General features: G+C 42.1%; 1 protein-coding gene across 4 annotated transcripts in view; it reads right to left on the bottom strand.

Annotated features, from left to right (window-relative positions):
• LOC140725087 (RNA-binding protein Nova-1) overlaps positions 1–2420 on the bottom strand; it is a 247749-nt gene extending 245329 nt beyond the window's left edge. For 2 of the 4 annotated variants that reach the window (XM_073040084.1, XM_073040085.1), the window contains exons 1-2: positions 1915–2418; positions 466–609 (exon numbers count right to left, since the gene is read on the bottom strand). In XM_073040084.1, coding sequence (XP_072896185.1) covers positions 466–609; positions 1915–2050 — 280 coding nt within the window. In that variant the 5' untranslated portion in view covers positions 2051–2418. Of the gene's footprint in view, positions 1–465; positions 610–901; positions 1223–1914 lie in introns of those variants that run through there. The other 2 variants (XM_073040083.1, XM_073040086.1) reach the window with 2 other exon arrangements.
• Positions 2421–15565: the final 13145 nt, after the last annotated feature.

The raw sequence follows: 15565 nt of genomic DNA, 5'->3' as shown, positions 1-15565 counted from the left end.
CTGACAAGCTCAGATTGTTTTTATTTGCAATTTCTTCCAGGACAAAAGTTGTTTTCAGGCACAACTGTGCAATAGCTAAGTTCTGATAATTATTACAGGGGGTGATTGGCATGGGCGACACACATTTGATAAATGCAGTAAAGAAACAGATTTATCACCTGCCCCCTCCCACCCCCACACGTTTAACTCTCTGTACTTCAGGGAAGGGTGGATAGGCATATTCAGAAACACAATTCAACAGCTAACGAGGATGGGAGAATAACTAGAACCAAATACACATACTTCAAATGTCATACCAGAAGACTACAACAGAATTTCACTGACAGTGTAAATAAAGGTAAAATACCTTACTCACTCTTCCCGAACAACACGCACTAAATGTTCTTAAATATTACATCGTCCGATTATTTGGGGGAACCGTTTGCCCTGCTATCAATTATTATCTCTGAACTCGCTTTCACCTACCTGGGTAGAAATCTTTGGATTTGGACAGTTTGATCGTGGCACCAGTCTCTTTTTGCAGTTGGACAATGGTTTGTCCTCCCTTTCCAATAATAGATCCGGCAGCATAGCTAGGTATAAGGACTTTTAAAAAATACTGGCCGTCTTCTGCAAAAGGAAAACGAATAGATTATTGCAAAGTCGGAGATAAAAGGACAAACAGATTTCCCCCAAATCTATGCCCTGGATTCTGCTGCAAAACGGAGTAATCATAAATTAGTATATTGGTAATTTTGAAGAAAATTATAGCGTTTAGTAGAGAAATAAATATTTTAGTCTATATAATACATTTTATTAAATTTGCAACTACTGAACATTTCAAAATAGTTACTCAATGTTAAACGTCACAAAAATAAATGACATTTTATGATGCAGAGGGAGAAAGAGTGTCTCTGCGTACCCATGTTTAGAAGGATTTTGAATAATGTATCAGAAGATGATGACAGTCCTGGTTTCCATGGTGACCGTGAATTTGTAATTGACCTATAAAACCGCGCTGTTTGCGTGTAGCGCAGTTAAATATCTCTACATACAACACTGTAAATAAATAAACGCAATGTAACCGGCTAACGCTCTTCAGCAGCTTTCCTAATGATTTCTTACTGTTTGTTTACTTTTAGACACAAGATACGAACATAATTAACAACAACACGTGAATCAATGAACCATCCCTGTGTAGGAAAGATCAGCATCCCTCTCTCCCGAACTTGGTCCGGTTCTATATCTGATCCCCAATAATGATATGTTACCACAACACAGATACGAGGCAGCACAATCCCAGATTTCTTAACCGGTGTTAAGAGAGCAACGATCCTTTTAAGCTCATTTAAGTAAAATCCTCTAAGTAAAAGTAGATCCTTTTAAGTATCACTTAATTTCAAGCCTCAGTCAGCTCTATCCAACTACTTCGTTGTTACACAGGTAACACTGTCAGTAACAAAAAAATAATGAGAACGTATGCCCAGGAAACATCACACTCGTCAAGATTCTTTGCACTCTTGGAACAAAACAACTAATTTCCCCCACAACAAAATTATACGGTGTTAATCATTACAGAGTCTGCAACTCGCAAAATACAAGCATCTCGCTAACCCCCAAAAAAGGCGAATAACCACGCAATCCTACTTGCGCCCTACTGTTAATATGCAATAAACGATGGAAAGTGGACTCCTTTAAAACCGCTAGTTAGCCCACAATCCAAATTGTAGCAGTTCGTGCCAGTTCATGGCCACCAGAGCTCTGCCACTGATTCATGTCATCCAGGGCTGAAAGGCAAGATATCAATACCGAGAGTATGTCTTCTTTCCCCCAAAATTACAATTTTAATATGTTGCGAACAAAACAGACGCCATTTTTCCAAGGGATTTTTGGGGGAGGGGGCGACGCAGAAGGAGAATAAATGGAGATACCCACCGCCAGTGTTTGTTCTTTTGGTGTTGCCAGCTTCAGGAGGCGCTTCGAGCGGCCGCTTTCTCGAGTCGGGGGGATCCAAGTCTATAGGAACCCCCGTGTGGGTCCCGTTCTGCTGGATGGGTGCTGCCGCCATCATGTTGTTTTGTTTGTGTGTGTGTGTGGCTGCAGAAAATACGGTGAGAAGGTAATTATAGAGGATATTTGTAAGGTACAAGAAAAGGGGGGAATGGATGAAGTGTGAGGGAGGGGAGGGAAGAGGAGTGAGAGAGAAGGGAAGGTGGGTGTGAATGAGAGGCAAAGAGGGTGGGTGGGTGAGTGAGTGAGTGAGTGAGTGTAAGAGATATGTGGCAATGCACGGGGCTCCTAGTCTAATACTAATGGTAAAGCTGCTGCTAGTGCCGCGCTCGGTGCCGCTCCGCTCATTGTCAGTGTTGCAGCTGCCCGCTTTCAGCGGAGGCGGAGGGGGGGGAGGGTCAGAGGTCACCCAGCTCGAGCAAACGTAGCTCCCTGCTCGCTCCCGCGCGGACACGCGCGCGGCCTCCCGCTCTCACAATGGCGAACGCAATCGAACACTTCGCTCGATTCCCCGGCGACATTGATTGGCAAGCGCCGCCCGGCCAATCGAATCGCCAGCCGGTGTTCCCACGCCCACCTATCCCCAGCCCCCCGCCAACCCCCCCCCCCCTCGCTTCAGCTCGCGCCGGGTGCGGGGTGGGAGCGCTGCGATGTGCGCGCGTCCACGCGTGAGCGCGGCGCTGCCACCGGGAGTCGGCTGTGCATCAATTCTCTCTTTCGCGATGTCTGTGCGCACGAGTCGCAAGATCGTATCACCGAATGTAAAGCCCCTTATCCTTGCACCGGAGTTTCTAATCTTCGCCGGGCTCTATTTCATTGCTTTCATTTGGTTGAAATAAAAGAGAGATAAGCCCTGACCGGTGTTCATGTTATGGTAGTGACCGCCACCTGCCTCTCCTGTGCACTCAGTGCTAAGACACAGCCCAGCCTCTTTACGTGCTGGAGCGCGCGTAACGGGCCCTGCTTCCCCGGGGTACCGGAGCGCGTGTCACGGTGAACCGTGCTGCTGGAGGATGCGGTGCGAGGAGGGTACCGCGTAGCGCTAATCGCGTTCCTTTTCCTACTTCAGCTCGCTCTTTCATCCCTCTCAAATGCAAAGCAGTTTAGTTATTTGCACCTCTCAGAAATAGCTGGAATCGCAGTGTTAATAAACGCAACTTATTATGATCACAAGAATAAAAGAATAAAAAAAAGAACCTTCAGTGTCTGAGTATTCCAAATAGCACATCATCGATAATTCTCGTTTATTTGGTCGTTCGCTGAAACAAGTAGTATCAAGCAGCGAACAGATTTGTAGACCAAAAGAAATGCTCATCAGTTATACAGTTTGATCTAACATTTTGCATAATTTGAGAGAAAGGTGCACTCGCGCTGCTGAAGAATGATAAATATTGCAATAGTTTTGCAAATAAAACGGGAATAGCGACTCGGACAACGAAGGCGACTGACGTCGATGTAAATGTATTATGAGGAGTCCTGTAAAATGGGAGATTTAGACAATTATGATAAAATGGATGGAAAGAAGGGATTTTCCATTGGATGATTTATTTGCAAATCAAGGTAGGCAATGCTGACAAACTGCAGTTTTGCCTTTTTATATAAAAATGAGTGAATCAATTTAAATAGATACCTTCAAGTTAATGTACACAATCTTTAATAGTCTTCCAAATGTTTTCTAAAGCATTTGCATCGTATATAACATAAGCTCTATGTTGTTGTTGGTAGCGTTATTTATGACAGTAACATCACCCACTTTCGATCGCTTTATTAAAAGTTGGTGAACACTGTAAAAGTGTGCATTGGCTTTACTTGTTTCTATATAAATGCAACCATCCGGACATTTGGCCCGTGTAATATATTTCCATATACCGTTGTAAATTATTTAGAAATATTTTAGTTACTAACACCACTTTCAACGTAAATTGCAAAAACAAAACTGAACAAATTGAAGATAAACAGCAGTCGACCCCCGCTCTTCTCTGCCCGAATATCTTATGGCTGTGTTCACCATTAGGTTTTAAGGAGAATTGAATGGCCTTTAAAATCCATGAAAGTACAGTTAATCTCAAAACAAAATCCACCAATTCAAGATCTCTTGCATTACATTGCATTTTACAACTCTCTTCTGATTATTAAGTTTCCGGCTCGACTGTAGGAACCACAAACCATAACATTTATAAACAATATAAATAACAGTACGAGGCATAAATAACAACGTTTAAAAGCAGGCTGTTGCGTGACTGTTACATAAATATTTTATATATCTAGCGGTTATGCTTAAACCAAATGCTGCCATTTTTCGTAAAGTGAAATATCTCGAAACTTACAGAATAGTTTTGTAAATTTTTTTCGCAGGTAACCCAAACTGGGTTTGTCATGAAAAAACAGCCAGTTTGTATTTTAGGTATCCCAGTGATAGCCTGAAAATAAAATTTGTAGAAAACAATCTAGAGGGCGAGAAATACTCTGGTATTATTGGCCGTCATCCTCACAACCTGGGATGCTCATTGGTGTGCCGTTCACAGCTGGGGTCTAAAGGAACTCACAATTAGTGCAAACAACAGTCAGCTCGGGATTCTGCAACACATTTGTGATCGGAATGTCGTTTTAATCACCGCTGGCTCCGTTACAATGTTAGCCCATGTCTATATCAATAAGCCTCGTTACAACTGTGAAATGCCATCCCGCTGAATTTTACCTATCATGTTTTTTTTCGTCATGAAGACGGGGCGTATTTTGATATGTTTAATATACCGCATTGACTACACGCTTAACGCGTACCTTAGAGGCTGACCGCTAGTATCCAGCCCTGGCCGCATAGCTTGATTGGTATGCCAACATTCAGTCTTTGAAAGTGTGTAATTCCAGTTTTAACCGGGGCGACGCGTAAAGGGGACAACTAACCTGCTCAGCAAACACAGTCATTTGTTTAAATATACAGTACTAATGCTGGGAGTCTTGATGGTTTAAAACAGATTTCTCAGTGTCCCAGAAAACTCAACAGTTGAAGGCAAAGCACGTCCAACACAGAAGTGGATTTCCAGCAATACTTGTGGGACAAGAGGATAGGGAGCAGGGCCAGCACCGAACCCTCTTGATACAGATCAGATGCCTGGCAGGATGGACAGGCAAATGGCAGATTGTATTTATTAGAAAAGTTGGAGACTACTCTCCCCCCATCTTTACATCCGTAGCACAGCAGTGGAAACTGCAAGCAGTTTCAAACTTGTAGAAGTGGACATCACCTACACCTTTCACGGTGGCAGAATACCTCCTACACAGTCAGGAAAGCCAACCAATGCCCCTGCTTTCTGAAGAGAGCTTGACTGTGTGCATTCTGAGCATACAGATGCACAGTGCAGGGCATCCTAACAGACTGCACACTGCGCAATTCAGACGCTGCACTGCTGCAGACAGGAAGGCTCTACAATGGGTAGTCAAAGGTGCCCAACGAATCACTCGCACCAGCCTACCCACCATCAAGGGCGTATGTACAAAATAGTGCCAGAAAAGGGCCAGTAACATCCCGCCCACCCTACTCAATGACTGTTTGTCATACTCCCATCAGACCCAAAAACAGTTACTTTCACCAAACAGTGAGACTGATTTGGTGAAACCTCATCTCACTCCACCACTACTTCATTATTTACTGATAGTCACCTTATATACAGCTTGGTGTCACTTTACGGGTGTACAATCTATGTATATAAACTATCTTATGTATTTATATTTATTGTGTTTTTATTATTATTGTGTTCTTTTTCTTCTGTGCTTTGTTTTGTGTTACATTGAATCCAGAATAGCAACCATATCATTCTCCTTACTTGTGTACAGAGAGTGACATTAAGCAATCTTGAATGATTATGGCAGAAGGGATCTGAAGACCGAATTGGACTTAAAGACACAGTTCTGAAGAGTGTGCAAGAAACAGAAGACTGGAAATGCATGTGTAGGGATCACTGAGGGCATATAGAGTATCACATGGGATCTTGGAGTTTTTCTGTGTTATGGTGAATGCTTAGTCACAAATAGAGTATTGTTCTCAGTTATCACAGAATGGCAAGTTCCTGAAGATCTTGAACTGGGGATTGAGGTGGCTGGTTCCAAGAGATTTTAGCTACAAGTTAAGGTTGAAGAAAGCCGTGTGAAGTTTTCTCCTTGGATCAAAGGAAGCTGATTGAAAATGTGAAAGAGTTCTGCAAGAATACCATACTTTCAGAAGATAGACCAAGAAAATCTGTTTCCCTTAGCTGATGGTAAAAGGACAACTGTGCATGTGGGAGGTAAATGTTAGATTGATCTTGGAGTAGGTTAAAAGCAGGCATATATTATGCTATACTGTTCTATGTTCTACAATCAAAGACATAGCTTTAAAGCTTGAGGTAATAGGTTCGGGAGAAGGGTTCAGGGGTTATGTGGACGCACGTCCAATGTAATGAGGATTGTTGACCTGGAACTTGCTGCCTTCACATATTGTGGAAGTTTAAGGATCTTGGATAGATACTTGGCAGAAATGAACTTGCAAAACCATGGGGTTAAAGTGGGGAAATGAGGCTAAAAGAATCACTCAACAAAAGCTGACATAAACTCAACTGGCGAAATAGCTACCATCTCTGCCATACTAATACTTTGAAACTGTGTTACATTACTTCAAAATCCGATCTGCATTTATTCTATGGAGGCAAGAAACAACTATTTGTAATATTTACTAGTCCTTGACAGAACTATAAGTTTCCAGTCAACTAAAGAAGACTTCATTTGCACCTTAGTCTGTCATCTGCATTTAGGATGCAAGAATACCAGGAACTCAGATTAGATAAATCTGCCTGAAAATCTAATGAAAGTAGTTGATATGGTTTACTCTGGTTAACGTGATTAGTACAAAGAGGTTAAATCAGAAATGTTAGTAATATAACTGTATCAATGAGAAATTTAAATTACTTTCTCCTACCAACTTTTGTCCATTCTACTGTCTCAGTTTTCCAGTCACTATGAATTTTTCAGAGAATATTCTTGTATAAATTGTGCAAGGATCGCAGAAGTTACTTAAGTAAATTAAAGTCACATTTTCAGTCTTCTGGTAAGGAATGTACCAATAGCTTTGTAATCACATAAACTGCACCTTAGAATTTGCTAGGATGACATGATCTGCTTTCAAAATTTGTTTTTTTGTGTCATTAAAATATAGTAATTGTAAAGTGTTTTCTTTCTTTTTTATTTTAAGTCACTTGGATTTTTTTTTACTGTTTTCTCCATTAGAAGAAGATTGCTTGCAATTAAAATGTTTGTGGCTGCAAAAGTCAGAGGGTGGATGGCCATTTCTCTTGTCCTCAAAGTTAGATGAGGAACAGGTGCAGCTAAGGGAAGCCATGAAGAATTAAATAGTGGGATGCATGTCCTGCTTCCAAAAGATTCACATTTTTATGAACTCAGAGATATTTGGAGTTGTCAGAGATCAGCTATCGTTTTTGGATTCAATAAAGCTGGCAACTTCTGAGCTACATGGTTTTAGTCAGCTTTGAAAACAAGAACTCTGCCAGAAATTAATGAACAGCTCCAATACCTCGATCACTTAACGTACATGGACATGTACAATGTATTGATTGTCCTTGACCATTAACTCTGTTTACAATAAATTTCCTATTGCTTCAGGATGGTTATAAACTAAATTAATATTTTCACAGTTTAGCTCCTATTGAACACAAGTTAGACTGACACTTCAAAGTAGTACTAAAAAGGTACTAAATCATTTCAGGTGTAGTTTATGTATCAAAGTTAGCTCAGTTGGATGCAAAAAATTCAATGTAAAGCAAACGAGTTAACTTCACAAAGTCTAGATCCCTGGGTTTTGGACTCTTATGAGAAGAATGGTCATTGTGTTTTGTGCAGTGAAAAATACAAAGTATTTAATCAGCTGTGAGTTGTTTTAGTAGACCCTGAGGTCATGGAATACACGTTTGAAATGCAAGCTCATACCTTTTTTAGACTTTAAATTTGGAATATCTTTCAGCAGATTATCCATGTTTTATTAGGTATTCATTCTCTTTGATGTCTTTAGTCAGCTTCTATAATAATTTTTACTGAGCATACTGTATACTATATAAAATATGTTGTTGCAAGTATCAAAGTGTGGCTTTGAGATAAAGGCACTGAAGTCATTAAATGCAACCAAATTAGTTAACAATAGACTGGAATAGATGTGTCAATCAAATATGTTGCTGAATTCAGGCAAGATGCAATTTAAGCATTAACTTTACGATGGTATTTCCAGCAAGAAAAATGGGCTTTCCTTCTAGACATCAGTTCAGGAAGAACAGGTATTATTGTTACAGAAAAAGGATTATCACCTTGTCATCTCAACACCATGATCGGAAAGGAAGGCAGATAACCAATTCAACCAAGCAGCTCATTAGGACAAGGTTGTATCAGTTGTGGAAACATTGTTAACTGTCAGCATATAGATTCTAATGAATGTCTGTAGCAGGTAGAGAGGTCCAAAGAGAACTTTGTGCAGGATCTGCTCACATTTACTCAGCAGAGGGTGAGACATGAGTGCAGACATATACAATTTCAATCATGTCCCAGAAATTCTCTCTTGTCCTTACCTCACCTGGGCTCTGCAGACGCTGCTGCGGGAACTATTTTTTAATACTGATCTTAGCAGGAAAAGATTTTGAAAGAAAGGCACATCACACTGTCTTTATATAATCGGTGGGAGAAAGGAAACTAAGAAAGGAAATTCCATTTGCTTCAGCTGAATGAGACTTCAGATGTGGGATACCCCATTCTGCTGAATTGTGCTTTAATATACAAGGACCAGGAGAGATTTCCCCCTCATAATCTTCAAAACCATTCCCTGTACGGCAAGGATTCCCAACCTTTTTTTATGCCATGGACTCCTACCATTAACTGAAGGATATATGGACCCTAGGAACACCTGCTCTATGGTTACAGGGCACAAAGTGCAAGAATGAACTTCTCTAATTGCTCTTCAGGCAGGCATTTGCACAACCCTCTCCCTATACATTGCACTTCCTTTCAGTACTAGAGTTGGTTTTTTATGCCAATAAATGCAAACAATTAAAAAGTTAGCATTTGGCAAAGTACAGAAAATGAAATCCAAGTGCCCTGGCTGGTAGGCTCATTTTAGTCACAGATATGCCCACACACTCTGGGCAGGTGAATACAAGACATAACAATTTCCTGGATCTACAGAATACTTTAGCTACCAGTTTTCTCCTTATTTACTTCCATAATTGGTGAATACAGTGTTACGAATGTGCCACAACTCTGAGGGGCCGAAGGATACAAAGTCACCCCCTCCTTTTTGAGAATCGCAAGATCGCTATTAATTCGGGTCTGGGACCCAGGAAATGAGAGAGAGACATGCAGAATCCTCAAGGTTTGGAATGTGTCCTGGCCTCAGCGAAACAAAAACCCCTGATAACGGCTATTGTCTCTTGGAGACGGAATTGTGTATTGAGTACTGTACTATTCATTGAAGCTCTCAGGGGACGACCAGAGTGGGCTGGTTGAGGGATTGCATCATCCCAACCTGATTGACATCTGAGACCCCATGAGTAAGGATAAAAGAGAGTCTGGGGAACAACCCCTTTAGACGCACCAGGAGAAATGCTAGAAATCACGTGACAGCGTTTAATAGTGACAGCCGGTGGGGGACTCGTGTGCGTCCTTCCCTTGCCTGGGATTGGCAGCCTCACCACGGAAGAACGGCTTTAGCTAAAGGAGAGGCCACAAGTGAACGGCCACACCAACGGGACTCCCGACGGATCGAAATCATAAAAGGAATCGGCAAGTTTCTCAAAAATCTCTCTCTCTCTCCAACCATTGCAAAACCCAGCTGCAGCCTGCATGAACTGAGTGACTTTTATATTTCCATCGGACAATATATCAGCTTCAATTTATCCCCTAGACAACGATAGAGCTATTTCTTATTGATTATTATTATACCTGCACTTTTAGATTTAGTATTGATGACGTATATTATCTGTATGTTTGCATTGATATTATTTTTGTGTATTTTTACTAATAAGTACTGTTAAAAATCGTATCATCAGACTTCAACGGACCTCTCTATCTTTGCTGGTAAGTGACCCAGTTACGGGGTTCGTAACAACGTGGGGGCTCGTCTGGGATTTGATACCAAATTGGAGGGCCAGTGAATCGGGCTTGTAAGTCCAAAACATGGGTCTGGTTGCGCGGGTAACCAGACAGGAAACCAGCAAAAATGGACGTGGATGAATTTATAGAAAACCCAACTCTGGAGGTGCTAGAGGCGGCCACAAAGTCGGACTTGATAAATATTGCAAAAGGACTAAACCTCATAGAGGTGAGGTTGTCAATGAAAAAGCGGGAGGTGCGGAGGGCCATAACTCAGCATTATATTGTGAAGAATGTGTTTTCAGCTGAGGTATTGGAAAATATCCCTGAAAAGGTACCAGCTAGTGGGACGGCTCAGTTAGAGTTGGAGAAATTAAGGTTGGAACATGAAATTAAGTTAAAACAGCTGGAAGCAGCTGAAAAGGAGAAGGAAAGGGCCGAGAAGGAGAGGGAGAGAGCCGAGAAGGAAAGGGAGTATGAGGAGAAGGAGAAACAGAGGGAGAGAGCCGAGAAGGAAAGGGAGTATGAGGAGAAGGAGAAACAGAGGGAGCATGAGCTGGACGTGGAGAAGTTAAGGCAAGAGCGAAGAGCTCAAGGGTCAGACCGAGAGGAGCGGTTTAATGTTAGTCGGGAGTTTAAGTTAGTAAGTTAGAGACGGATGTTGATAGTTATTTCTTGCATTTTGAAAAGGTGGCAGTGAGTCAGAAGTGGCCCAAAGAGTAGTGGGTGGCGTTGTTACAAAGTGTGTTAAAAGGGAAGGCACAACAGGCATATGCAGCGTTGTCCATGGAGGAGGCGGAGTCTGAGAATTATGAGAAAGTAAAGGAGGCCATTCTTCGGACCTATGAATTGGTACCTGAAGCGTATAGACAAAAGTTCAGAAATTTAAAAAAGGGTGGAATCAGACGTATACCGAGTTCGCCTATGAGAAGGGTGTGCTCTTGGATCGCTGGTGTGCAGCAGAAATAGTGGAAGAAGATTTTTGGCATCTCAGGGAGTTAATTCTGATTGAGGAATTTAAAGGTTGTGTTTCGGATGATATCCAGATGTATTTGAATGAGAAGCCGAATAAGTCCATCTCTGAATTTGCTAGGTTCGCAGATGAATATGCCCTAACCCACAAGACAAAGTTTTCCTCGAATAAAAGTTACCAGAGAGACCGTGGGAACGGTAGAGAAAGCCCGCCGGCTGAGGCAGAGATCCCACCGGGAGCTAGTGGTAAAATTAAGGAGGAGGAAAGGCAAGACGGCAGGAGAGGTCCTGGCTTGACCTGTTTTAATTGTGGAAAGGTGGGTCATATTGCATCTAAGTGCCTTGCTCCGAGGAAGGAGACAGGAAAATGGAAAGCAGCAGTCCCTACAGGATGTGTTGTGGTGATTAGTAAATCGACGAGAGAGCCCCAGGTAGACAGAGTACGAGAAGGGTCTGAGAAATGTATTTCAGAAGGAACCGTGTCTGTGAGAGAGGGAGACCCACCAGTTCCAGTGCGGATCTGGAGAGACACGGGAGCTGAGCTGTCATTGATTAGCAGTAAGGTACTGGATTTTGGTCGCAAGACTGGAGAGGTAGCTTTGAGAGGCATAGGAAAAGGGACAGAAGCGGTGCCCTTGCATAGGATCTTTATAAATTGTGAGCTGGTATCTGGACCAGTTGAAATAGGGGTGCGATCAGAATTCCTGAGAACTGACGTAGACGTCCTTCTGGGTAACGATTTAGCTGGTGGTGACGTTTGGTCGGCCATGGAGCTGATGAGCCAGCTTGTAAGTGTTGAGGACCCGCCCCTAGGTTCCAAGATCTATCCCGCATGCGCGATCACTCGCAGCATGTCGAGAAAGGCAGCTGAGAACGAGACCAGTTTAAATCCGGCCAGTATCGATTTGGCCGAGACGTTTTTACCGACCCTGTACCAAGAGGAGTTAGAGGGTGGTAAAACGGAGAATAGGAAAGTGAAAGAGAGTAAGGGAGAGGAGGTAGACCTGCCCTTAGCCAGGAGGAAATTTATAGAGGCACGGAGTAAAGATGAGAAACAGATAAGGCTGTTAAAAGGTCCGGGGTTGGACATGGATGATCTGTCTGGTTTGGCAGAACTGTTTGAAGAAGTTGAAAATTCTAAAGGTGTTCCCAATAATGAAATGAGGGCAGTCCAAGATGAAAAGGATGCCATTATCTTGAAGAAGTCTGCTGGGTTGGCAGATGAGGTTGTTTCAGCCCGCGGGGTTGAGTTTTCTCCGGAAGGGAGTTGCCCAGAGAGTAACTGGGAGGATCAGGGGAATTTAGAATTTGAAAAGGGTACGGGTATTGAAAGCCTGGAAGAGGCAGCTGTCCCGCTTGAGTGTGTTCAAGATGTGGATGCACATGGTACTGAACCTAGTAATGGAGCTCAGAAAAAGTCTGAGGTATTTGATTCAGTTGAAAAGGAATGCAGTCCTTGTGGGTCAGATGGACTTGGTTCAGTGAAGAAAGGGTTAACCTTGGTAATAGTGGGAAGTGAGAATTCCCAGTTGTTTGTGTTCGAAGGTGTGTTAAAAGTTAGTGAGGAGATAAAAGGTGGTAAGGTGAATATTATTATTGAAGGAGAAGGGAAAAGCGTAGTTCCTAAATTGAATGAAGAAAATTTAAAGTCTGGATTGATGTCAGAAGCAGTAACCAGGCTATAGAGACAATGGCTTGGTAATGCGGTGCCTGCGAATCAATTACAAGTTGATTTGGAATGTAAAGGTGCCCCACTCGCTATTGTTATTCAAGAGAGCGCTGTGAAGAGGCAGAATTTGAAATGCTGTTTGGACCAAGAGTTTAAACTGAAAACTAATAGCATAAAGGGTACTGAAGAGAAAACTAGCAACTTGCTTAAAATTAAAGAATTGTGTGGAAATTCAGAAAATGGTCTGTTTGGAACACATTGTTGATAAAATAACTCCTATGAAAGGAGCATGCAAAAGCCTATTCCACACTAGTATACAAGTTAACCACATGGGAGTTAACTGGAAAAGGGGCGAGGGTTGACGGGATGCCATTTTAAATAACAGGATCCGGTTTTAAGGGATTTCGACAAAGCATGTGAATAATAAAGACAACCCCCATGGAAGATTGACTGTTAAGTTTGAAAGTAACATAAAGATTAGTATTTGCATGAACTTTTGTAGTATACACATAAGCTAAGATCACAACTCTTTAGTTTTTGTTTGCTGAAGAAAAGGAATAAAAATAGGTGGTTATTAAATTGGAGTCTGATGCTACAAGGATTTATTAAGGTACAAGATGTTAAGATATTAAAGGAAGTGACAATGTAATCACTAACTGTTTAGATGCTGAATTGAATGTATAACTGTATTACTCTGTAGTGAAAAAAAAACTTTTGTATTGTGTTAGATTCTAAAATCCTGTAAGACTCTGTATTAATTCATTTTTACCAATGGTAAAAATCTTTGAAGGAAGGGGGTGTTACGAATGTGCCACAACTCTGAGGGGCCGAAGGGTACAAAGTCGCCCCCTCCTTTTTGAGAATCGCAAGATCGCTATTAATTCGGGTCTGGGACCCAGGAAATGAGAGAGAGACACGCAGAATCCACAAGGTTTGGAATGTGTCCTGGCCTCAGCGAAACAAAGCCGTTGATAACGGCTATTGTCTCTTGGAGACAGAATTGTGTATTGAGTACTATACTATTCATTGAAGCCCTCAGGGGACGACCAGAGTGGGCTGGTTGAGGGATTGCATCATCCCAACCTGATTGACATCTGAGACCCCGTGAGTAAGGATAAAAGAGGGTCTGGGGAAAAACCCCTTTAGACGCACCAGGAGAAACGCTAGAAATCACGTGACAGCGTTTAATAGCGACAGCCGGTGGGGGGCTCGTGTGCGTCCTTCCCTTGCCTGGGATTGGCGGCCTCACCACGGAAGAACGGCTTTAGCTAAAGGAGAGGCCACAAGTGAATGGCCACACCAACGGGACTCCTGACGGATCGAAATCATAAAAGGAATCGGCAAGTTTCTCAAAAATCTCTCTCTCTCTCCAACCATTGCAAAACCCAGCGGTCCCCAAGGCTGCAGCCTGCATGAACTGAGTGACTTTTATATTTCCATCGGACAATACATTTATCCCCTAGACAACGATAGAGCTATTTCTTATTGATTATTATTATACCCGCACCTTTAGATTTAGTATTGACGACATATATTATCTGTATGTTTGCATTGATATTATTTTTGTGTATTTTTACTAATAAATACTGTTAAAAATCGTATCATCAGACTTCAATGGACCTCTCTATCTTTGCTGGTAAGTGACCCAGTTACAGGGTTCGTAACAACAGTATTAGAGCTTGGAATCTAGTGGCCCTTCCTCCAATCTCAGTTTGGAGCACAAAGTGCAATGGAACATGCTGATTCATTTCTTGTAATTCTTCTTTTGCCGTACATGTGCCTACCAAATGGTCATTGCTTTTTTTTGACTATTTTGGATTTTTAATAATTCCAGGTAGTTAGTTACAACATTACAAACCACTTCCTTGTAAACATCAGGAAGTTTTTAACAGCTGCTGCTATGGTGGAACAACACACAAAATGCTGGAGGAACTCAGCCGGTATGACAGCATCTATGGAGAGGAATAAGTAGTCGACATTTTGGGCCGAGGCACTTCATCAGGACTGAAACTGAGGAGAAAAGAAGCCAGAATAATAAGGTGGGGGGGGGGGGTGAGGGGAGGGTCTACAAGTTGACAAGTCAAAGGTGAAACTAGGTGAGGTGGAAGGTAGTTTGTTGGGAGTGGTGGGGATGAAATGAAAAGCTGGAAGGTGATAGGTGTAAGAGATGAAGGGCTGAAGAAGAAGGAATCTGATAAGAAAGGAGAGTGGACCATGGGAGAAAGGGAAGGATGAGGGACAGCGGAGGGAGATGTTGAGCAGATGAGAAGAGAAGGGCTAAGAGGGGAGCCAGAATGGGGAATGTAAAAAGAGAGAATTAGCAGGTCAGAAATTGATGTTCATGCCATCAGGTCAGAGGCTATCCAGACAGAATATGAGGTATTGCTCTTCCACCCTGTGACTTTATTGCAGCAGTAAAGGAGGCCATGCACTGACATGTTGAAAAGGGAATGGGAAGTAGAATTAAATGGGTAGCCACCTCCCTTGCACACAATGAATGCAATTCTCAGACTGTACGGGTGGGAAACTAGTGGATTACATGAAAAATGAATAGATCCTGCACAACCTCATCATTCAAATATTTACAGCACTTCTATGCTAAATCAGCAAACTTGTCCTCTTAATTTTGGAATTATTTCAGTTTTTAAAATAGAAAAGGTTCACAACAGAAGCTAAGTAAGTGCTTACATCATTTTCCTTGACTGCAGCATTTGTGGCTCCTTTCAGCACTGACGGAACAATAGGCATTTGTATTAAATGTAGACATATGGAGGTATTCCATAGTGATAACTGATTCCAGCTATCAGATCTGAT

Source organism: Hemitrygon akajei, chromosome 3, assembly GCF_048418815.1.
Source record: "Hemitrygon akajei chromosome 3, sHemAka1.3, whole genome shotgun sequence".
Classification (NCBI taxonomy): domain Eukaryota; kingdom Metazoa; phylum Chordata; class Chondrichthyes; order Myliobatiformes; family Dasyatidae; genus Hemitrygon; species Hemitrygon akajei.
This window is presented reverse-complemented; position numbering and strand designations above follow the sequence as displayed.